The sequence below is a fragment of the Mobula hypostoma genome, chromosome 29 (genome assembly GCF_963921235.1).
Source record: "Mobula hypostoma chromosome 29, sMobHyp1.1, whole genome shotgun sequence".
In the NCBI taxonomy this organism is placed as follows: Eukaryota; Metazoa; Chordata; class Chondrichthyes; order Myliobatiformes; family Myliobatidae; genus Mobula; species Mobula hypostoma.
This window is the reverse complement of record NC_086125.1, coordinates 15,857,494-15,882,666: the sequence shown is the minus strand read 5'-3', so window position 1 is coordinate 15,882,666 and position 25,173 is coordinate 15,857,494. Positions and strand designations below refer to the sequence as shown.

Here is a 25,173-nt window from a genome sequence, read left to right as displayed (position 1 = left end):
ACATCCCTGAGGTGCGCCACTGTTGATCGTCAACAAGGAGACGTTATCTCCATTTAAGTAATTTTAATGGACTGCAAAATGGCTAATAACATTTGTACTGCTCAAGTATCATCTCCAACTAATCCCAAAACAATCTGAAAGTCAGAACTATACACACAAAATGTGGAGGAGTTCAGCACATAAGGTCTTATCTACGGAGAGAAATAAACAGTCAACGTTTCAGGCTGAGACCCTTCATCAGGCCTTTGGAAGTCAGTGATGTTAGCAGATCCAATCTTAACACTCTGGGTATCAATATTAACTTATCTGGATCGGATATATGAAAGTGGCTACAACAGCAGGTCAACCAACAGCATATTGCATGGTGAGTGCATCTACAAAACTGATAACGCTATCTATGTCAGGAATAATGCTATTGTAACACCGTGGTTCACATTTTTACTGCTATGCTGTAGGTATTTCATTTTATCAATTGTGTAGGAGCAGTCTGTTCTGCTTTCAGCCTGCCTGGGTTACTGTTGAAGATGAGGGATCCGGAGGAATGTGTGTCATCCAATTAGGATGGTGGAACTGGGAGGTTTTGTGAGGAACACTGAGGTTGGTTTTAGGTATTTTTTGCTCTGCAGGAGATGAAGAGAGAAGGCGCTGGAGAAAACCAGTCATAGGATTCGATCTGGTGGGGGGACTGCAATTTGATGGAGCAAGGTGCCGGGGTCTACTAAGGATTGATGAATATGTGTGACTTTTGGAAGAGTTGAGCTCCAACATGCACATTTGACTGTTTAATTATAATGGGCCCTTTTTGTTTTTTTTCCTTTCTTTTCTTTACTAACCCTTTAGTTAAGATTCATAAATACAATTCCTTTGATTGTATGCAGTGTGCTGTCTGTTATCTCTTGGCACTGAGTTGTAACAGGGCAGCAAATTACACAGCATCCACACAAACTGGGGTTGGCGTGGGAGAGCTGTCTCACTCTCATGGGTTTGGCGGGACTGGAGTGTGTATTTCCTAGACTTACGCAGCCAAGGAAACCAATGGGGTTTCTTTGTGGGGGCCTAACCAGGATCGATTTCGTTGGATGCTGTGGGATTGCCCTGGGCACTGATCCAGTAGGTTGTGTATTTAAACTGTGTTTAACTATTGTCTGGTAAAGTGATTAGGATATGTGGTCATGGACGCTGCAGGGGTTGAGCAGTGGTGCGAATCCACGGGGTTACCAGTAATGAATGCACGTGTATTGAGTGGGGTAGACATTCGTATCCCCGACGGATTGTTAATTTGGACTTTTAAGTACCGTTTAAGCATTAGGAACAGTTATGATCATGGAGCGGAGGTTTGACAAAGTGGCGGGCAAAGACTTTGTTTTAGTTCAGACTAGCACTGGCGTAATGGCAGTGGATTGCCTGGTACTATTGAGGCCCTGGGGGGCGGGGGCCGTGGGCTGTCCATACTTTCCGGGAGGAGGGGAATGTAGACAAGGGTGCTAAGTCAGAAGCCGAGTTTTCTGTACCCGGGGCAGAGACTTTAAGGACAACTTGCTCTTGTTTCTGTGGAATGAGGGGCTGAGTTAGAAAGTTTAATGAATCCTCCAGCAAGGGGTGAGCATTCTGAGTTGGTACTGGCCTTTGCCTCCCTGGCGAATAAATGGCAAAGTGCCCGTTCTTGTAGGCTCAGCATATTCTTGGGAATGAAGCCCACCCCTAAAGGGGAAGAGGAGTATGAGACTTGGGGGGAGAAGACCTCTCAGATGCTGGATGAGTAGCAGTGCTCTGATGACATAAAGAGACAGCCATTGGTAGAGAGTCTGAGGGGGCTGCCTGCTGAAGTAGTGAGATCCTTAAGGTACAGACCCCCTTTGCTACTTCTACGGTCTAGATTCAAGCGCTAGAAAATAATTTTGGTGTGACAGGAAGCCCAATGGTGCTTATGACAGGGTTTTGGCACGTGTTTCAGGAGAAGAGGGAGAAGCTTTCCGCCTACATTTTTCAACCAGAGGCAGCTGAGTTGCTTGCGGCATGGGGTGGGAGGCATTCAAACGGCTGAGGTGAATCAGTTAAGACTGGACCAAGTGGTGAAAGGCACCCAGTCACAGGACACGATCGCTTGGGGTCTCCAAATGTCTCATAAGACGCGCTCCCCTCCCTCGTTTCTCGAGCTGATCGGAGAAGTGAGAGGAGGAGAATGCAACGGAGACGCGGAAGGCTTCCGTCAGCAGGGTAGTCCTCAGTAGTAGTCCCCTTGGCTGAAGTGACCACTGATAGCCCACCCTAGGGAGTGGTAAAGGAGCTCGGAACAGAGTTTAGGACTGAGATGTCTTGGTCGTTATTGGCGGGTGCTGCCATCCCGCACGACAAAGCCGACAGGGAGTAGTGCTCCCTGAGGGGACGGACAAAGCAGAAGGCTGCTAGTGAATGGGATACCGCAAGAAGGGGAGCAACCAGAGCAAAGCAATGGGCTAACTTGAAACCAAACAGAGTTAAACTTAAAATCACGTCCTCAATCCCGACCTCCATTAAAACAGTGAAGAAAAAACAAGAAGGGTAAATATTACATTAAATGAAAATATCGAATAAAAGGTGCCCAAATCTGTTCAAATTTAAATGAAGAATCATAAAGGTTACTTCTAATTTTCTCCAGATTCAAACATAAAATCGTCTGAGAAAACCAAAAAAAGGTAGTTGGAGCATTAAGCTCTTTCCAATGTTGTAAAATACATCTTTTCGCCATTAAAGTAAGAAATGCAATCATTCTACGGGCTGAAGGGGAAAGATTACTAGAAATTTTAGGTAGTCCAAAGATAGCAGTAATAGGGTGAGGAGAGATATCTATATTTAATACCTTAGAAATAATATTGAAAATATCTCTCCAAAAAGTTTCCAAAGTAGGGCAAGACCAAAACATATGAGTTAAAGAGGCTATCTGCCCCGAACATCTATCACAGAAAGGATTAATATGCGAGTAAAAACGCGCTAACTTATCTTTGGACATATGTGCTCTATGCACCACTTTAAATTGAATTAGGGAATGTTTAGCACAAATAGAAGAAGTATTAACTAATTGTAAAATCTGCCCCCAATCATCCACAGAAATGGTAAGCCCCAATTCCTGTTCCCAATCTACCCTAATCTTATCAAATGGAGCTTTCCTAAGTTTCATAATAATATTATAAATCATAGCCGATGCACCTTTCTGACATGGATTAAGGTTAATTATCGAATCTAAAATATATATAGGAGGAAGCATTGGAAAGGAAGAAAGTATAGTACTTAGGAAATTTCTAACTTGTAAATATCTAAAAAAATGTATTCTTGATAAGTTATATTTATTAGATAATTGTTCAAAAGACATAAGGGAACCATCTAAAAATAAATCCAAAAACCGTAAAATACCCTTAGTCTTCCAAGTTTGAAAAGCGCGATCCGTAAAAGAGGGAGGAAAAAATATGTTACCTAAAATAGGAATCGCTAACCCGAATTGATTAAGATCAAAAAATTTTCTGAATTGAAACCAAATACGCAAAGCATATTTAACGATCGGGTTAGAGATCTGCTTAAGGCGTTTCGAATCAAAAGGAAGAGATGAACCTAAAATAGAACCAAGTGTATAACCCTGAACAGATTGTAATTCCAATGCTACCCATTTAGGAATAGATAGTATATCCCGGTCAAGTAACCAAAATTTCATATGTCGAATATTAATAGCCCAATAATAAAATCTAAAGTTAGGTAATGCTAAACCTCCATCTCTCTTAGCTTTCTGTAAATGTATTTTACCCAGTCTCGGATTCTTATTCTGCCAAATAAATGAAGAAATTTTAGAGTCGACTTTATCAAAAAAAGATTTAGGAACGAAAATTGGTAATGCCTGAAACACATATAAAAATTTTGGCAAAAAAAACATCTTAACTGCATTAATACGACCAATCAAAGTTAAATATAAGGGAAACCATTTAGATGAAAGTTGAGTAATATGGTCTATTAATGGTAAAAAGTTAGTCTTAAATAAATCTTTATGTTTACAAGTAATTTTAATCCCAAGATATGAAAGGTAATTATTAATCAATTTAAATGGAAATTTATAATATAAGGGAAGATGTTTATTAATCGGAAAAAGTTCACTCTTACTAAGATTTAATTTATAACCTGAGAAAAGACCAAATTGTGCTAATAACTCTAAAACAGCAGGAATAGATCTCTCAGGATTAGAAATATATAAAAGTAAAACTCTGTTTGGTTTCAAGTTAGCCCATTGCTTTGCTTTGCTTTTAGTTAGTTGCACGGTGGGTTTTTTTTGGGGGTTTTTTTTTTCTTTTTTTTCCATTGATATATATAAAATCTAGTATACTATTATGTTATCTTGGTTTCTTATGCTTAAATTACATTGTTTGTAGTATTTTCTTTTTGGTATTGTTATCTTTTGGAATTTTATTATACTTTAACATTGTATTAATGTTTATATGGCTTACCTTTTTTGTATACTTACTCAATAAAAAGATTTAAAAAGAAAGAAGGGGAGCAACCAGTATTGTCTGTTATAACTGTGGCAAAGAAGGACAATCCAGGTGGGAGTGTGAAGGACGGGAAAGCCCTTGGAGATTGAGCCCCGGGTACCTAAGCAGAGAGAGATGTCCGGAAACCAGTGAGGGAATGGCCTGGTGTCTCAGGGGAAACACATTCCCAGCAGTATGTCAAATAACACCCTAAAGCAAAAACCCTATTCCTGAAAGCTCAGTGGGGCCAAGCTCCAATGTAACGCTACCGATTGAAGGTATTTATGCTAGACGCATACTTGACACAGGCTCTCAGGTCACTCTGCTGTACCATTTGTTTTATAACCGATATTTGACGCATTTATCATTTATGCCACTCAGTGCACGGGAGATCTGGGGTCTCGGTATGGATGACAATCCGTATGATGGTTACATCTTTGAAGCTGGAGTTTTCGCAGGCAGATGTGGGACTAGCTGAGGTCCTTGATATATTAGTGCTGGTTTGCCGGACCCAATTGAGAAGGACAAAGCTTCAGTTCTTGTGGGAACAAATACTCCTATTGTGAGGAGGCTAGTGGTAGCCTGCAAGGAGAAAGTGTGTGGCCACACTGGGCTGGATGATGAGCATAAACAAGGGACTGTGTGGTCACCCAGTCCAAACCAGTCGTGTTACAGCCTGGGGACGTAGCCAGAGTGACGGGAAACCCCAAATTTCCTGGAATGCCTGAGGCCAAGGCCTTCTTGGTGGATGCTCTGGAAGTCCACAAAGAGGAGTCATGTTTACTTGCTGGGGTACTTGTGAGGCCTGAATGCAGAAGCCCTGTTGTACAAGTGAACAGGAACACTTCAAAGAGGGAGGTCACCCTCAGGCAGGGCTGCCACTGGTGCACCTCATTTCTGGTGACGATAATGTCTGGTGTCCCTGTGAGACAAGCCAGGGAGAGACTCACTCTGAAAAAGGGAAAGTTGACTGCCGATTCATTCAATTTTGGGGGCTCCCCACTACCTGGAGGTTGGAAGAGGAGGTTGATAGAGAAGATGTTGAAGCTGAAAGATGTCTTTTCTACTGACGAGTTTGATGTGGATTGTTCCAAGAGCACTCGCCACACCATCCAGGTGACAGAGAACATCCCGTTCAGAGAAAGGTCGCGGTGACTGGTGCCTGCAGAGGAGGGGGACTTTTGGCAGCATCTTCGGAAGCTGGGATCATGAGAGTCCAGAAGCCCCTATGCATCTCCAATAGTGGTAGCCAGGAAGAAGAATGGGAAGGTACGGATGAGTATGGACGATCGGACTTCGGACAGGCGTACAGTCCCCAACCAGTACATGGTCTCGAGAATCGAGGATGCGCTGGCCTGTCTGAGTGGTGTGAAGTGGTTCAGTGTGCTGGACTTGAGGCGTGGGTATTATCAGGTCCCCATGAATGTGGTTGACAAGGGAAAGACGACATTCATATGTCCACTGGGATTCTTCCAGTTTGAAAGGATGCCCAGGGCATGATGGGAGCCGGTGACTTTCCAGTGTGTCATGGAGAAAACAGTAGGGGATATGAACCTGCTTGAGGTGTTGGTGTACCTGGATGATCTCATAGTGTTCGGGTCCACCTTAGAGGAACATGAAGCGAGGCTACAGAAGGTACTGGGCTGCCTGAAAGCTGAAGGGTTAAAACTTTCCCTGAACAAGCGCCAGGTCTGCAAGAGGTCTGTCAACTATGTTGGGTACATAGTTTCACCGGATGGAGTAACGGTGACACATAGCCAAGGCCCCAGACTGTGAGTGCCCTGTGCTTATTCCTTGGATTCTGTGGGTGCTATCAGAGGACTACTGTAAAATAAGTCACCCTTTATGCAGCAACATGGGGGAAACCGAAGGACCAGCAGTGGGAAGGGTTAGACCGGACCCCACCAATGGATGTGATGTGGACTTGGAGGATGAGAAAATGGGGGTGTGGTATATGCTGTCCTTTGCAAACTCCCCAATAATTGGAGGGATTCCCAACCCTTCTCACACTGAGGTAGGTGAAATGGGGGTGACTAGCAGTGAACAGGCAGGCTTGCAGCTGGACAATGAAGGGAGACTGGGCTCTAAAGTAACTGGGAATGAAGCTGAGCTCAGCCAAGTGACAGAGGGATCTGAGTTGCTGGAAGGCATGAGGAATAGACAGGGGGAGGCCTCGCCATGTAGACCAGAAAGGTCTGAAACTAAAGAAGTAGATGATTGAATAAGGAGGTGTCAGGGAGTCAGGAGACCCCCAGAGAGGCTGACCTATGTTGCACCGGGGGAACAGAGCGTTGCGCCTTTCCCCCGGTGAGATATGTCACTACCATTTACAAAAGGATTGGAGATCCTGACATCACTAAATTCCTTTGAAAACTGTGTAATTAATGAAGAGATTTTAATTTATTTCAAAGTCATGAGGACATGACTATTTTTGGTGGGAGGGAGAGCACAACACCCTGGTTTACATTTTTACTGCTATGCTGTAGGTATTTGATTTCAGCAGTTCTGCAATAGCAGTCTCTTCCGTTTTCAGCCTGTTTGGGTTATTGTTGAAGGTAAAGGATGCGGAGGAATGTGTGTCATCCAATTAGAATGGTGGAACTGGGAAGTTTTGTTGGTTTTGGGTTTTTTTTTTATTCGGCAGAGGATGAAAAGAGAAGACACCAGAGAGAACTGGTCGTAGGATTTGACCCGGTGGGGCACTGGGGTCTACTGAGGATCGGTGAATATGTGTGAATTTTGGAAGAGTTGAGCTCCAATTTGTGCATATTTGACTGTTATGTTAAGTTTATGTTATGTTATGTTTAGTTATGTTAAGATTCATAAATACAATTCCTTTAATCATATGCAGTTTGCTGTCTGTTATTTCTTGGCACTGAGTTGTAACAGGGTAGCAAATTACAAAGCATACACACCAACCGGGGTTTTGGATGGGAGAACCATCTCAGTCTCAGGGGTCTGGCAGGACTGGAGTGTGTGTTCCCTAGACTTACTCAGCCAAGGAAACCAGTGGGGTTTCACTATCCTCTTAGTTAGATGAGTGAAACTCCTATGGCAACCAAACAGTTTGACACCATCCAGAAAAAAGCAGTTCACTTGAAAGAACTTTCTTGTCTAAAACAACATTACTTGAGCTTCCTCTACATGCACTGTAGTAACTCAAAAAGGCTTCTCCATAAACTTTAAAAAAATTCACAACCTTTATCACACAGAAGAACAAGGGAGCAGGAGAACACACACCAGTTCTCATAGAAGGATCAGAAGTGGAAAGAGTGAGCAATCTCAAGTTTCTAGGTGTCAGCACCTGTGGATCTATCATGGCCCAATATATCAATGTAGGTACAAAGAAAACATGACAATGGCTATATTTCATTAGGAGTTTGGGATTTGGTGTGTCATCAAAAACACTGGCAAATCTCTACAGATGTACCATGGAGGCATTCTAACTGGCTGAATCACTGCCTGGCAGTGAGTGAGTGAGTGAGTGAGTGAGTGAGTGAGTGTGTGTGTGTGTGTGTGTGTGTGTGTGTGGGGGGGGGGGGGAATTGCTCAGGACTGAAATATGCTTCAGAGAATTGTAAACTTAGTCAGCTCCATCATGGACACTAGCCTCCGTATTATCCAGGACATCTTCAAGGAGCAATGCCTCAAAAAGATGGCACCAATCATTAAGGACCCCCATCACCAAAAACATGCCCTGCTCTCATCACTACCATCATGTAGGAGGTACAGGAGCATGAAAACACTCAACAATTCAGGAACAGCTTTTTCCCCTCTGCGGTACGTCTTTGGATTGTGGGAGGAAACCACAGCACCCTGGGAAAACCCACACATTACACGGGGAGGATGTACAGACACTCCTTACAGAATTGAACTCTGAAATGTCCCGAGCTGTAATAGCGTCCCGCTAACTGCTACGCTACGAGTTTCTCCAGCACTTTGTGTGTTGTTCCATATTCCAGCATCTATGTCCCCAGTGGGCAATGGAAGATCAGAATGCTCACAAAACCAGAATGAAATTGAACAAAGAGATATAAATATTAAAGCTGTTGACTGGGGAAGCTGTCAGCCACTGCGACACAAAAATACTGCAAACACCCAGCAGATTAGGCAGCATGAATGGAAATGGAAATGTATTTGAGGCTTTAGTCAATGCTCTTCATCATAAGTAGCCATAGTTAGAGAAGATCAGACAGCACTGCAGAAAAGGGACAGAAATGGAGAGAACAAGGAAATGTCAATAACAGGATGGAAGTTGAGAGACTGCAAAGCTAATGTTAGTGGTATCTGAGAGAGGGAGGTGAATGCTACTGTATTTGATCTATCTGGAAGAGGTGATCGAGAACAGAGAAGCAGGAAAAATAAACAATGCTGGGACTGAAGTACAAAACACTGTAGTTGCTGGAAATCTGAAATAAAAAACAATGCTGGGAATCCTGAACATGTCAAACAGCATCCAAAACCATTCATGTTCTGATAATAGAGCATGCATTTAAAACGAGAGGGTATTGTCTGCAATTTCAAAGGAGACGTGAGGGACATTTTTTTTTACAGAGGGAGTGAGTGGTGGGTGCCTGGAATGCACTGCCTAGGGTGGTGGTAGAGGCAGAAACTTTAGAGACTCTCAAGAGGCATTTAGGTAGGCAATGAATGTGAGGAAAATGGAAAGATATGGACATTGTGTAGGCAGAAGAGATTGATTAGCTAGCCATTTGATTACTAATTTAATTGGTTTGGCAAAATGCTGTGGGCCAAAGGGCCTTCCCTGTGCTGTACTATTCTATGTTAACTAAAGTACTATCTCTATTCCTCCTCTCTCTCTCTCTCACACACACACACATATACACCCACGATACTGGGAATTCCCAATATATTCTGCTTTTAAACCAGGCAAAGTAGCACCGATTTCTATTCTGGTATTCAATTCTAGTGATAATCAGTGATGAGCACCAAAGTGGAATGGGGGAGGGTAGTGGAGCGTTAGGCACCTAGTCTGGCGTCATTAATCATTACACCTTCTGTTCACACTGCACCCCCCCCCCCCACCCCGCTGACAACTATACAACTATCTGGTGGGGCCAGAGACTTAGTTGTGGGGTGAGGTATTCAGCTGGTGGCCTGCCCTCTTCCCCAACCATTGCACAAGCAGCCCTCTCAAGGAGCTCTGGTCATTCGTTTAATCTACTCTCAGTGGCCACTTTATTTGGTACACCTGTATGTTAATACAATTAGCTAATCAGCCAATAATATGGTAGAAACTCAATACATAAAAGCATGCAACTCAATGCATAAAAAGTGGTCAAGAGGTTGAGTTGTTGTTCAGACCAAATATCAGAATGGGGAAGAAATGTGATCTAAGTGACTTAGTCTGTGGAATGGTTGTTGGTGCCAGATGGGGGTGGCTTGAGTATTTCAAAAACTGCTGATTCCCTGGGATTTTTCACACACTAGGAGTTTGCAGAGAAAGGTGTTAAAAAAAACATCCAGTGACTGACAGTTCTGTGGCTGAAAATGCCTTGTTAATAAGAGAGGTCAGGGGAGACTGGTCAGACTAGTTCAAGCTGATAGAAAGGCGACAGTAACTCAAATAACCACCCGTTACAACAACATTTCTAAATGCACAACGCATCAAACCTTGAGGTAGATGGGCTACAGCAGCAGAAGACCACATTGGGCTCCTCTCCTGTACTTACTAACGTGGACTCTGAGAGTATATGACTTTGACTGATTCAGGACACCACTGATGAGGAAGACAACACAATGCAAAAACTCCCCATTTTGCAGTCAACAGAGTTTCATCGCGTTGAGACCCCACTTCCCACAACAGGTGGAATTAACAGGGCATCAAAGAAAGAAAACTTATAGAAAGCTAGAGGTATAAAACATATGCATATAATGAAGAAGATATCAATATGTGAAAATTCTCACTCATAGAAGTCTGATTTGGATATCTTGAGGAAGATGCAGTCACGATTTGCTTTGATGGTAAAGATCAGTGGTTCTCCAGTCAGGACAGCGAGCTGGCCCACCATTTCACCAGGATAGGTCACAAATAGGCACACATCATCCTCCTTGTCGATCATTCGCTGATAAATGTGTAGGCAGCCAGATAACACAAAATGTAAACTGACATCCTGAGGTGGGGAAGAGATAAATGCATACTTCACAAAACTTACAGAAAGGAAAGAGACTAAATTACATTATACGTGATATGTTAAACATGATAAAGTTTACAATGTCTATCTGCACTTCACATTCTCTGTAACGATAACACTATATTCTGCATTTTGTTTATTCCCCTCAATGTACCAATGTGTGAGAAATCACACTTTCCCATGCTAAACTCCATTTGTCAAACTTTCACCAGCTCATTTCATGTTTATATCACTTTACAGAATCACATTGTTCTCATCACAATATCCCTTTCCACCTCCTTTTGTAAAATTGGCAAACATAGAAACTTTGTATTTTACTCCCCTCTGCTGGTTCTTCATGTAAATAGAGGGCAATAAACTGCTGCCTGGGACATTGCACTAGATACATCCCTCCAAACATGGGAATGTTTTATTTATTTATTGAGATATTTATTGGGCCTTCTGGCCCTTTGAGCCGCACCGCCCAGCAACTCCCAATTTAACCCTAGCCTAATCACAGAATAATTTACAATGACTAATTGACCTACTAACCAGTGGATCTTTGGACTGTGGGAGGAAACTAGAGCACCCTGGGGAGACAAATGTAGTCACAGGGAGGACGTACAAACTCCTTACAGACACCGGCAAGAATTGGACCTGGGTCACTGGCACTGTAAAATGTGCGCTAGCCACACTACCTTGCAGGACCCATTTATTCCAACACTTTGTTCTCTATGGGACAGTGAGCTTTTAGTCCATGGTTGCACACTTACTCCAAAACCTTGGGCTCTTAACTTATGCATCAACTCTTATTTGTCAAATGCTTATTAGAAATTTAAATACTTTAAATACATCAACTTTCTGTTTCTATTCATCACAACCTCAAAGAATTCAAGCAAATTTGTCCTCATGAAACCTTGTTGACTTTGATTATACTCAGCTTTCTTGAATGATTTTTATATCTCCTTTGACTACCGACGCTAGGATTTTGCTAACAGTATATTCTAACCCAATGTCCAGAGTTCCACGTCTTCTCCCTCTCTCTCTTTTGAGTAAAGGAGTCACAGTGGCTGTTTTTTGGTACTCTCCCTAAATTCTGAAAAAAACTGATTCCACTTATATCTCAACACTTCCCTTAAAACCCTTGGATGCAATCCAGTGGATCCCAATGATTTGTCTTTAAATTTTGAATTACTCTAATCCATCATTCCTTGGGATTTGTACTTTTACAAGTTCCTCTCTGTAATTTGAAATGAACCTATGTGTATATTTTAGGAATATTTGCATTATTCTCCATGGTGAAGACTGAAGCAAAAAAATTGACTTTTCATATCTGTTTCCTGTATTAATTCACCAGCCAATATAATTTTAAATCCATAACAGAGGCCTTAAAGCCTGGCCATCTGTCTTACTGCTATCAGTAGAACTTGATGTGCATCAGCTCACTGCCCACGGCACCTACCTTGTACCTACTCTTGGCAAGTGCATCATTGGCAATAATGATCTGTGAAATAGATTATGGTCACTGCCAGCTGATTTGCCATTACACTTTAGCTGGTGAGAATATCTGTGCACCCACCTGGTCTCCTTGACGGGCCAGTATGGTTCCAGATTTGGCATGGTGCAGTGTTACACGATTATCAAGAAGTGATGGATCCTAGGTCAAAAGGAAAACAATTAAAAGCAGACTAATGATAGAGAAATACAGGTGTGTTCTGTGATGGAACAGGGTGAGCAACAAGATTTTTTAAAAAGACTAAAGTGACCAAGGTTGCTGGCACATCATGAGAAGGTGTTCCTGTCTCTGAGCAAGCCTTGAGGTGTTAACTAGGCAGTGAGATGAGTGCTCTATTTTGAGAATAAGAAGCACAATTTTAGTATTGCCGACATTAAGCACGAAGGACCTTTAGCTCACTGTGGTCTTAATACTTGAGAGAAGTAATTGATGAAGCACCTCAAGCATCATCAAATCCTGTCCTTAAGAATCAATAGTATTAATGTTAACATTGAGGAGGTAGCAAAAGATTCATTAGCCTAAATGATAGGCTTCTTTCTCCTCTCCATGACTAAAGAAAGATTATCGCAAAAGTAAATAAGGTTGATCAAAGAGTTTAGAAGAAATTAACACAACAAGAATTGAAATCAATTATTTGCAACTACAATCTCACAGGTAAGGGAGCTAAGCCAGAACTAGATGACAAGGGAGATAATCAATATGATCAAATTTTTAAAAAGTCTACAATGCGTGAGTGAGAACCAAGCACAATACAGTCAATTAAAACAGGTAAGAGAGTCATAGTTATACAGCACCACAGCACAAATACAAACACTTCGGCCAATCTAATCTATGCCAATCTGTTTTTCTGTCTAGTTCCATCTACCTGCACCTAGACCACAATCTTCGGTACCCCTTCCATCCAAACTTCTCTTAAATGGCAGCTCATTCCACATTTGCACCATCCTCTGAGTGAAGTTCACCCGCAGATTTCCCTAAAGCAATTCACCTTTTTCACCCTAAACCTATGAACTCTAGCTCAGTCTTGGGGCTAAAGCCTGCATAGACTTCCCTATCTGTACCTTCATAATTTTGTACACTTCTATAAGATCTTCCATTCTCTCGTGCTCTGAATAAAGTCCTAACCTATTCAATCTTTCTCTATAAGTAAGGTTCTCAAGTCCCAGCAACAACTTGTACACTTCTCTACACTCTTTCAAGGTTATTGACAACTTTCTTGTTGGTAGTTGACAAAAACTGCACACAATACTCCAAATTTAGCCTCACCTATGTCTTATACAACTTCAACATAACACCTGAACTCCTGTAGTGATTGCTCTGATTTATGGCCAATGTGCTAAAAGCTCTCTTTACAACCCTGTCTAGCAGTGACACCAATCTCAAAAAATTATGGATTTGTTTTCTCAGATCCCTTTGTTCTAACGCACAGTTCATACCCTACCATTTACTGTGTAAGTCCTGCTCTGGTTAGTCCTGCCAAAGTGCAACAACTCACAGTTGTCTGAATTAATTTCCATCTGTTATTTACAGCCTTATTTTCTTTCTGGTCCAGATCCTACTGCAAGCTTTGATAGCCCTCCTTGTTGTCCACTACACTCCCAATCCTGGTGTCATCCACAAATTGCTGAAATGAGAGAAAGCAAACATAAAAAGGAACCTGAATGTCCCCAGCAGGCTTACAACTAATAAAGGGAATATACAAACAGGGGCTAAGGCAAGACTAATTAATGACCAAGAAAGTGATCTAAAAGATAGGGGACATGGTTGGAAGGTACAGTTCAACCTCATCACTAGGTAAAAATTTCAGGAATGGTGATTAGGGAAGCACTTGGAGAAGTGTGAACTAATAAAGACGAGAAAATGCAGATTTGTTAAAGAAAAGTTGTATCCGGCAAACGATGGATTTTTTTTAAAAAGCAGTCGCAGAGAAGACTATTGATGCTTGACAAAGCCCTCTACAAAAAAAAGGGAATGAACAAAATTGCAGGAACAGAGGTATTTGTGTGTATGTACAGAAGCATTTTCAAGTTGTTATACATATTGACACAGTAGCTGGTAAAGTACATGGGCCACAGAATACAAAAACGTAACTTACATAAAACATTGTCTATGATAACCATGTTGGATAGTTACAGGCTACAGTTCCATTCTGTTCAGCACAATTTAGTAAGCACATGAAGGATTTACTAGAATGGAAACAGAAAAAATGGATACAGGAGTAGCCATTTGGCCCTTCAGGATTGCTCTATTATTTAATGTGATCATATGTCAGTTTTCCCATTCTTTCCTTGTACCATTTGATGCCTTTTATGAGCAGAAACCAGTCTGCCTCTTTATTTAAATATATTGAGCAACTTAGTCTCTATGGAAAGACTATGGCTCCAGGACAAAAAAGATTTCAGCAACAACTTCAGAATGATGTTGGATCTGATTTCAGCTGAACAAAGGTTGAGAAGGGATTTGATCGAGATGGAGAGAAAGCATTCCCATTAGCAGATGGGTTAAGGTCAAAAGGGCATCTCTGAAGTGATGGACAAAGTAGACAGTGGCAGGAGGGGGCAGTGGGAAATATTGAGATATTTTCTTATTGAGGCAGTGGTTATGATCTTGAACTTACAACTTGGAGAAGCGCCATGGCTTTCAATAGAACATTGAGGTTAACAGATCTTCCAGGGGAATGGGGAAAGGAACCAGCAGGTTTACTTTGTGATGAGCTCGCATGGTCTACTTGACCAAGTAGCTAATGGTCCCCTCCTGTAACATTACATTTCTACATCGACATACAAAGGCGCTAGAACTTCCAGCATTTGCAATCTCTTGTGTGTTTCATAAGTCTGGCTCACTGTTACTGGAATTACAATAGTTAGTTACTTCCCATTACACTGCTGCCTTTTAGAGCAGCAATGAAGGTCCTCCATCTCTGTCTGTCCATAAAGTCAGACAGATATAGAGTTCTTTATTGCTGTTTCTGAAACAATTTCTTTTAACCAGTCAGTGTTGTTAGCCCTGAGCTGAACCCTGAACCTGGAGGACCAGTGTGGCCTCTACCTTTTGACCTGTTTGGCATGGGTGATCCTACCAAGAGCCAAAGCATAAAGACCTGACTCCAGCCAGGAAAGCTCTCCAGATCATTGAGGCACACAACCCTCCCAACCACGACAAGGTTGTGGTCTTCTTGGAGGTGGAACTACAATAGTTAGAAATAAACAATCAGAACTGTGCCCCTAGTTGATTCAGGCGTATCTCTATCAACATGAACAACAGCTGATTAAACATATTTTACATTTACAGCATGTGGGCAGCACCTATTGCACAATTCTTCATGCTACTGAGAAAGACTTGTGATAATCAAGTGTCTGACTACACCATTTCTGAGGGCCAGCCGGGGTCAGAACTGGGTAACTCCCAAGGCAAGCTAGACTCGTGACTGACTTTGATTCAATGCATATAACTTATAAGCTATTATAACCACTCCAGATAACACTTCTCAATAAATTACTCACTTATAATTAGCAGTTGCCCTCAGGGATGAAAATGAAGAACAGTTCAGGATGAGAGATTGCTACAATTCCAGTATGAATATGGCTGGGCTTTTGTTTTAATTCTCGGATTTGTACCAGTATTTTAGTGAAAAACCTTCAAAAGACTGCATCATCATTCAGAAGCATACAAGCACACAGATACCTGGAGAAATGCAAACTTTACACTGGAATGCCAAGGCAACTAATGAACAAGACGTCTCTACCTCAATCCGCATTAACTTCAAGAGCTCCTGCTTTGCCTCCTCGAAAATGGTTCCAACATGTTTCACTTCATCTGTTCCATAGAAGTCGTCCGGGTCATCCTCAGGATAAAGAAACACAGACGATGGCTGTCCCTCCACGGTCACAGACTTGCGTTCCCTGGTATCCTGTGATGCTGTCTGGTATAGACAAAACTAGTTATTCAGGGAATCAGAGTATCTGTAGTTTATTCACATCTTCCTCTGCCCAATGACTCTTCCTTCTAGACTTCTGAGCAAATAGCAATATTATCTGGAAGATACTCCCAAGCTTTGGACAGTGTCAACTATCAGCAACTTTCAGAGTCACAGGATTACTAATACTTTTTCCTTTCTTCAGGAGGTTAAATGGTTGCAATGTAGGGCAGACAGCTGTATAGGTGCACTACACATAACTGCACTGCTATACCTCCAAGGGTCATTACAATTTCATAGTATTCCTTTCTTTCCTTTTAACATTTTTGACAAAACAATATAACCATATAAAAATGAGAATATTTGAATATCATATTGCTTCTATAAATATTCAAGAGCAGTGCACAGTTTCTGTCAAATCATGAGTATCTATTCAAAACAGAACATATATAACAGACCAGAACACTGGCTGAGACATATCAGTTGGCTGCAGGACAATCAGTCAGTATTGGAGAACAGACAGCCTAGGCTCCAATCCACTAATAGTGAACCTGTCAAATCTCTGGTCTAAACTGTCTCACAAAAAATCAACTTAAGTACCACAGAGAAACATGTTTGCAACCAAACGTTTAAAAGTTGCTATACTTGATAAAGTGGTGCACTGGAGAAGGAAAGGATGTAAAAGCAAATAAAGAACACAAGTGAATGAAGTCCCGGCCTAGCTGGGCAGAATTCTGTGAACTCTGTCCAGGGACACACCTTTGGCCTCTTGAAATAAGTGCACTGAAGCGGAGGTAGTGTCTAAGCCTCTGTTCCCAAACAGCTCCCTGGTATGTGGTCTTAATCACTGGAGATGATTATTCCCAATCAGATGAAGCACTCAAGTTTCTAAAGACTGCACTGTGTTCTTCTTATTGAAAAGAGAACAACACTGACCAGCTGAGAACAACAGCATTTCATTAGCAGCGTGTCTACTTGTTGAAACACCAACAAATGACCTCATTTCTGGAGGTCACATTCCCAGTCTGGCTAATTAGACAGCTTCTATGCAATATCTACAACTCAAATTCAACCTGCACTTAAAAAGGAAGGTAGGGATGCATCTCAGTCCTATGTCCATGATTTGGCAATGTTCAGCATCCGCAAGTGAAGTTCCATCTTTATGTCATTATATTAAAAATAATTCAGCCAGTTTACATTTGGTCCAGTTGATAGGGATATTAGAACAAAAGCCCTTGAAATGCAAATGACAAATATATGCCATAAGTGATTCCAAGGCTACCATAGTTACAGCTTTAATTCTACACTTTGGAACAGTATTACACTTACTCTGCTAAATGAAGAAGGGCAAAATGGTATTTCCTCCTGCAGGGACACGGAAATTCTCCCTCTTTCATATGCCATATCAAAATCTGAACACATTCCCTTCTGTATTCCTAAAATGGAAATGACAACAGTTTTTTCATCCTGATTATAAAAGTATAATTATAACTCCTAAACTCACCGCAGTTCACTTGTGATCATATGGCCTTCAACATCATTGCTCTGACCACACTTTGGTGAATTAACACTACTAATTAACATTACTAATTCAGAGGGCGGAGCTTAGGAGAACCATGGCGCCTTACAGCCACTCCTTTGCTTGCATGTTCGGAAACAGCTCAATTTCTATCTTTGATATCTCTTTTTTTTTCCTTTTCAAGGTTATTTTGAAGACCCTAGCCTGGAGTTACATGCTGGCTTTGGTTCTTTGCGGAATTGGGACCCGTTCTCCGCTATGCCAAAGACGCGGCCTGGAAGACTAGCGCGCCTTCAGGGTGCTGGATTTTCGTGGCTCTGAGGGCAAGTGGACTCAAGGCCAGTGCTGCCACCTGATGCACTTTTTTGTTGACGGAAGATCGTAAGCAGTGAGCTGGCTGCGTGCCCAGAGACCCGAGTTCTTTGGGCACAGAGCTCGGAAAAAGCAACGCAACAGACTCTTAACACCATAAATCAGCAAGTTGCTTTGTAATGTCTCTGCTCTCGCTATGAAATGGGGACACCTCTTTTTCCCTTATTAGGGAGAGGGAGCCTGTGGTATGTCAAATTACTGGGGGAACAGGTAGTCTTAGGGGTATTGCAAGTCTGTGTCTTTATTGACGCTTTGCTGTACGCTTGACTGTTCGGTGGGGGGGGTGCCGTTGCTTTTTTGCTGGTGGGGGAGGGGGAGTCACTGCTTTTGCTGGTGGGGGAGGGGGGTCACTGCTTTTGCTGCTGCTCATGCGTGGGAAGAGAGAGTTGGGGGGGCTCTGGGGTTCTAACATTTGACTGTCATTCATTCTTCGGGGCACTCCTCTGTTTTTGTGGATGTTTGTGAAGAAAAAGAATTTCAGGATGTATATGGTATACATTTCTCTCACATTAAATGTGCTGATTGAAACCTAATACAGGAACCAGAAGGGAAAGAACACTACTAATTCTCATGGCTGAGAGGATTTAGCACAAACTACTACAAATTTGCAAGCTCATGATATAGTTACAACTTTGTAAGCTTTTAAGACATCAGCTACTTAAGATATGCTGGCCACAATGCAGTTTGTATTTTCCAAAACTCAGATTATTACCCAAGATACTAAATCATGTGAATCCACATGCACGTGCATACATGTGCACTTGTTCAAATGCATGCACGTGTCCTTGTTCATAGGTGTGTGCACTCAATCAAAATGACGCTGCGCTCTAAAAGCTGGAGCATCCAAATACATAGAAGCTTTTACTAGGTAATCCCAGTATTTTTAATGCCAACACCTCATCTCAAGGGTTACTTGTCTTAATGTCCTTTGTATGCAGCACAGTTTCTGGGAAAACGTGGCATCTGTGAAAATGGATCCTTAGCTTGATGTGGTCAAGAAAAATGTTTGTGAAGAAAACTAAAATAAATAATATTTTTCTCTTTCACCTACAAGAACTACATGTAAGTGGCACCGGTCAGAACTAGCTCTGCTATTTCTTAACAGAAAGCTTCAAATTTTAGTCTGAGCAATACACACAGTCTTGCTGAAGGGTTTTGGCCTGAAGTGTCGGCTGTACTCTTTTCCATAGATGATGCCTGGCCTGCTGAGTTCCTTCAGCATTTTGTGTGTGTTGCTTGGATTTCAGCCTCTGCAGATTTTCTCTTGTTTGAAATTTTAGTCTGAGCAGAGTTTAATTGTTGACATCTTAAGATCAATGCACTAAGTATAAGTACTCCGGTTTCTAACATGCTGAAGGATAGTGCCCAGGCTCACCTGAAATGTCCACTGGCATGGATATACAACGGCTTAACAATGCAGCTCGATTGTTCTCAGAAGTCTGTGCCTTTGAACCCTCGGTCCCTACAGACAGACAAAGGCAGAGCAAATGAATAGTTACACTTGCGATGTCAACATACCACTGTGGCTGCCTCTGCACAGAGTTCCCACTTGTTCTTGTACTGTGAAGACAGCCACAAAGGGGAAAGAATGAAGTACATTTTGGGATAATCCCAAATGAGGTGCCACAGCTGGAGTACTGAATCCCAGTCTCAAAATCAGCATGGGAACAACTGCAAGGGGGCATTCTAAGGAGATGGATGATAGATGTCCCTGATGGAGGAAAGCTACAATAAACCACTGCAACCTGAATTTCAATCACCTTTTAGAAAGACAGAGCCTAGGAGAGAAATGCACAAGCCAACTATGCAGAGAGAGGCATGTATTTATGTGAGAGGGCCATGTGTAAAGAACTCACAAAGAAATGTAGATATGTTAAACAAGAAGGCAAAAATTCGGGAGATGCGTGGAAGTGAGGCTACCCACATTGGAAGGAGACTACAGGGACATATAGGGGGTTTTTGGTATCCTTGTACTTGGACCACAAGTACTATAAGTTAATATACAGGTCCAGAAAATAATTAGGAAGGTAAATGGACTGTTGGTCTTCGGTCTTGTAAAGGGCTTGAAGGGGAAAGAAATGCTGTACCGTGTATAGTTTACCGATAAGATCACATCTGATGTACTGCTCTAATTCTGATCTCCCTATTTAAGGAGAAAACTGGATAGTCGATTGATGATTCACTGGGATGATTATAACACAATGGCGTTGACTTTTAGGTTAGTCAAGGTGGTCAATACTCAATGGGAGTTCTGAAGGATAAAGGCAATTTTATCAAAACATTCTGAGAGAATTTACAAAAGATACTGAGGGGAATTGACAAGGTAGATGTTGAGAGGATGCTTCCCTGAACAGCATAAATTTAAAACTTGGGTGCTGTTTCAGAGTAAGGAATTAAAGTTACACAGCATAGAAACTAGTCCTTTGGCCCACCACACCTATACTAACCTTTTTCCCCATCTTCTCTAACGCTACTGAATTTTATATGCCTGTGTCAGCCCATTCTTTGACAGTTGAAAAGAGAATTGCTCATTTAACATGGAAACGGGGAGAAGTTTCTTCTCTCAGACTTTCATGAAGCTTTGGAATTCTCCACCTTATGTTCACGTTTTGCTTTAAAGGGGAGTTACGAGGAACCAGCAGAAAAACAAATCTAGAATCAGAGGAGCTTTGACTTTATTGAGCAAACAACAGGCCACAAAGCCTCCTCTTGTTCACACTCAAGTTCCCAGCAGCTAAATCCTGCATCGATGTCACTGAGACCCCTGAAGTCCCTCTCTATCTCATACTCTGCGTTCTCCCTAGCAGAACCGCTTGCAGAGATGGGCTCTATAAATTACTGGTAAAGAAGTAGGCAAAAAGCAGCAAAATTCAGTGTTCGCAGCTTGTTTCCCATGACTCCGTGCATGTATACCCAACTCTGCCCCATTCCTACTCAACATTGGCACACTGATATCTCACACCCTACCCCTGGATCCAAGTGGTGAGGGCATTGGGCTCATGATCTGAAGGTCGTGGGTTCGAGTCTCAGCCGAGGCAGCATGTTGTGTCTTTGAGCAAGGCACTTAACTACACACCGCTTCAGTCCACTCAGCTGAAAATGGGTACCGGAAAATGCTGGGGGTTAACCTCGCAATAGACTGGCGTCCTATCCGGGGGTGGGGAGTCTCGTACTCTCAGTTGCTTCACGCCATAGAAACCGGCACAAGAACTGGCCTGATGGACCACAAGGCTCGGGACAGACTTTGACTCTGACCCCTGGATCCAAGCAGAGGTTTAAAGGAACATGAAGACTCCATGCTACAAATTCAGAAACAAGACTTGCAAGGATTACCTGGGAGGGGAAGAAGGCTATGCCTCATGTATTTTTTTTCCCAACCCAGTAATGTGGAAGTCAACTGGAAAACCCCATCTGTGATCCTGAATGAGATCTCATAACTCAAATAAGGCTTGCAGCTGATATTCTAGACAGCATGGGTTCGGATGTTCCACGCTGTTGCCTTCATGATATTGTACTGAGGGAATTCTGTTGCCGTTCTATATTCACTAAATGTACTGTATATTCTCATCGTTTGCTCAACTTGAAAAGGATAATTTTATATAGTAGGAAGTTCAAAATATTCAACTTTAAATGGAGATTGGCTTACATATAATGCTTTGAATGAAAATTTGAAATTGGTGCTTGGTAGCATTTAAAAATGTCAATGTTTACTTAGTAGAACTAGTTGATACTCCCTGCTCAGTTATAAGATGGGTTACTGACCTATGTCGGCCACTTGGGCTTCATCACTGGGATCTAGGCTTGGTTGCTTCTTTCTCCTCTGAAATAGTAAATCTATATTCTCCTCACTTGAACTTCCTTTTGCTATGCTCTGCTGAAAATCTTCAACAGATGGTGGTTTGATAGTCTCAGTTGTGACACATCTTGCTGGCTTTTTTTTTGCCCGTTTCTTTTTGCTCATTCCTTTGTCAGATTGATCCTCTGTTTTTGAATTTTCCTTACATTGGGCTCCATTTCGATTTACTGATTCGGTACATGCCTGCCTCTCCTTAGCTCCTTTGGAGTGCTCTCCCTTTGCTGAGGAGTGGCGTCTTGTGGCTTTCCTGCTCCCTAAGCTATCTGTGTCATTACATTCGCATTCAATTTTAAACACTGCTAAGTACAGGAAATCAGGGGGCTCCTTTAAAGCAGGGTCCATGATCATACCTTTACAGAAGAGAAAATAATAGGTAAAACACTCTATCATTACCAGGCCACCCTAATATTCATACTCCGCAATACTTGGATTTAAACCACAGCTTGGTGGAAGGGACATCAATACAAACTTAACAGCTCAAGTTATTTTGCAGAAAAAGACTACTGTTTAGATTGCTGTAAAAATTCTACTGTATTAACAAGAAGTTATTTAAATATAGGAAACTAGAATATGACCACACATACGAGGGTGACTCATTTAAGGACTGGGTGGCAGAGTGAGGTAGAGAAGGCTGCACGATGAGCTAGGCAATGGAGATTACTTTGCTATAGGTTCAAGATAATAAGTAGACTGTAATAAGTTACAGACAAGATTCACATTTACATTTAAAAAGTTACAATACTTGAATTTGTTTTCACGTCCTCAGGATGTGCCAATGCTTGACATGTAGTACCATATGGAAATCAGTAGTTAATTAAAGTGAGGAGGTGATAGATAGGAGCTATATAAATACAAGTGTTGCCATCACTAGGGCAGCCTTTGCTTTTTCAGAGTCCTTAGAAAGCAAAATGTGCCTCCATTTAACACTGAGAGAAAGGCAGCATTGCAGCCAGTGAATCACTCCTTCAGTACTGGTACTGGTACCACAGTAACCTGATAACAGGCTCAGGTTGAGGCTTGATCCAAAACCAGAGTCAGAGACAAGTGCAAATCTGCACTACCAGACTAATACTTGGTTAGGAGCATTAAAATTGAACGTTGAATTATAACTCTGGGTTTCTGAGGAATGTTTTCTATTTTTACTTTTTTTTTGCAATATATCCAGAAGAAAAGCCCACAAGAAAAGGAATAAATCTGGAGATATATTGCTAAATAAATAATATACAAATTATGTAGAATGGGTGAAGTAGTTACCAAATAGCCAAAGAAAAACCATTTCTGCCCATTTCAATCGGAAACATTCATGAAGTCAATGAATTGTTCTTTATCCACTCACCAATGTGTAAAATTCCCTATAATTGTGCACTAGCTTTTAATTCAACAGGGAGACCAAACTTGAATATTTTTGTAACTTTGATGATTTCCAGACTACTGCACTGTAGAAAATGTGACTTATACAGTTAAGTTAATACTCTGGCACAATTGGTAGAGTTGCTGACTCACAGCGGCGAAGACCAGAGTTCAATCCTGACCATGGGTTACATCTTTGTGGAATTTGCACACTCTCTCTGACCATGTGAGTTATCAATCTACGTTTGTACTTATCCATCTATTTATTTATTTTGAGATACAGCATGTATTTATTTAGAGATACTGGCCCAAAGAGCCCATGCCACCCAATTACACCCATGTAACTGATTGATCTATGAATCCATATGTCTTTGGACTGTGGGAGGAAAATGGAATACCCAGAGGAAACACAGGGAGAACATACAAATACCTCACAGACAACAGTGCAATTGAACCCAATTTGCTGGCACTGTAATAGCATTAGACAAACCACTACACTACCGTGCTGCCCACTTCCTCAATTCCTCAATGGAGGAGGAGAAGATGGCGGCGCGCCTGCGTGTGCGCAGCCCTCCAGTGAAAAATGATATTGTATCTGTTAAATAGGGGCCGTGGACAATTCTGATTTGACGGAGAATGGACATGAAAGCACAGAGGAACATCTGGAGAAATTTCTGAAATGCCCGTTCACTGCTGTCGTTACTGTGTGCTCGGGAATCTTTCGGAGGGTAGGCCTCAAAATCCCCGGCTTTGCCTGCTTTTGGCAACCGAGAAGCAGGTCGAATTGTTCGGACAGAGATGATCATAGCTCGAAGTTTTCGGATGACTCAGAGTCGGATTGTGGTCGGCATGGCAGGGAGAGTTTTTCTTCCTTCTCCCGTCTGCGTGAGATGTGGGACATTTGAGAAACTTTGAACTTTACTGTGCTCATGGACTTCTTCATCAAGTTATGGTGTTGTTGCACTGTTGTAACTATATGTCATAATTATGTGGTTCTGTCAGTTTTTTCAGTCTTGGTCTGTCCTGTGTTTTGTGATATCACACTGGAGGAAATAATGTATCGTTTCTTAATGCATGCATTACTAAATGACAATAAAAGAGGACTATGTGTCTTCATAATCTAAAAATTCTAAATTCCTTTTCTTTATTCCATTGTTCTCTATTATATTTCTTCTTCTTCACCCTTTCACCTTTTCCACTTATTAACTCCTAGCTCCTTATAATTCCTTTCACTTCCCGCTTTCCCTCTGCAAGTACAAAGTTCAAAGTAAACTTACTATTAAAATACATAGAGGTCACCATAGACAACCCTGAGATTCATTTTTTTGTGGGCATACTTAATAAATCCAAGAACCATAACAGAATCAATGAAAGACCATTTTTTCTTCAGTAGTTTGATTGAAGCACGACTGCAGAGGCACGTGGATGCCAGCGAGTTAGACCGGCGGGAAGAATTTAAAAAGAAGACAGCTTTATAGAGCGGGCAACAGAGAAGTGGGAGTCAGAGTAGGAGCGCTTTGGCTCAACAGGGCTTCAGTGATAACGCATCAAAGCGAAATAAGTTTCTTGTGAAGAATAGGAATAGGAGTCTGTGAGGCTGGTGTACTTAACTGGGTGTCAGATGTGGGAAGTTCAAGAGACTCCCAGCCTCCCGGACAGCCACATCTGCACCAAGCGTGTCAAGCTGCAGCTCCTTAGGGACTGGTTTAGGGAACTGGATGTGCAGCTCGATGACCTTCGTCTGGTCAGGGAAAGTGAGGAGGTGATAGATAGGAGTTATATGCAAGTAGTCACACCTGGGCCTCGGGAGACAGATAAGTGGGTAACAGTCAGGAGAGGCAAGGGCAAGGGTCAGATACCAGAGAGTACCCCTGTGGCTGTCTCCCTTAATAAGTAGTCCTGTTTGAGTACCGTTGGGGGGCGGGGGGGGGAATGACCTACCTGGGGGAAGCAACAGTTGCCTCCCAGGTGCCAGGGTCTGGGATGTTTCTGATCGCATCCATGATATCCTGAAGTGGGA

At 42.0% G+C, this 25,173-nt stretch overlaps 1 protein-coding gene across 5 annotated transcripts in view; it reads right to left on the bottom strand.

Annotated features, from left to right (window-relative positions):
- The window catches only part of pnpla6 (patatin-like phospholipase domain containing 6), a 203,812-nt gene that overhangs the window by 82,543 nt on the left and 96,096 nt on the right, over nucleotides 1-25,173 (bottom strand). For all 5 annotated transcript variants that reach the window (XM_063035875.1, XM_063035872.1, XM_063035871.1 and 2 more), the window contains 5 exons: nucleotides 19,323-19,409; nucleotides 17,386-17,492; nucleotides 15,886-16,062; nucleotides 12,204-12,281; nucleotides 10,419-10,624 (listed from right to left, as the gene is read on the bottom strand). In XM_063035875.1, coding sequence (XP_062891945.1) covers nucleotides 10,419-10,624; nucleotides 12,204-12,281; nucleotides 15,886-16,062; nucleotides 17,386-17,492; nucleotides 19,323-19,409 — 655 coding nt within the window. The remainder of the gene's footprint in view (nucleotides 1-10,418; nucleotides 10,625-12,203; nucleotides 12,282-15,885; nucleotides 16,063-17,385; nucleotides 17,493-19,322; nucleotides 19,410-25,173) is intronic.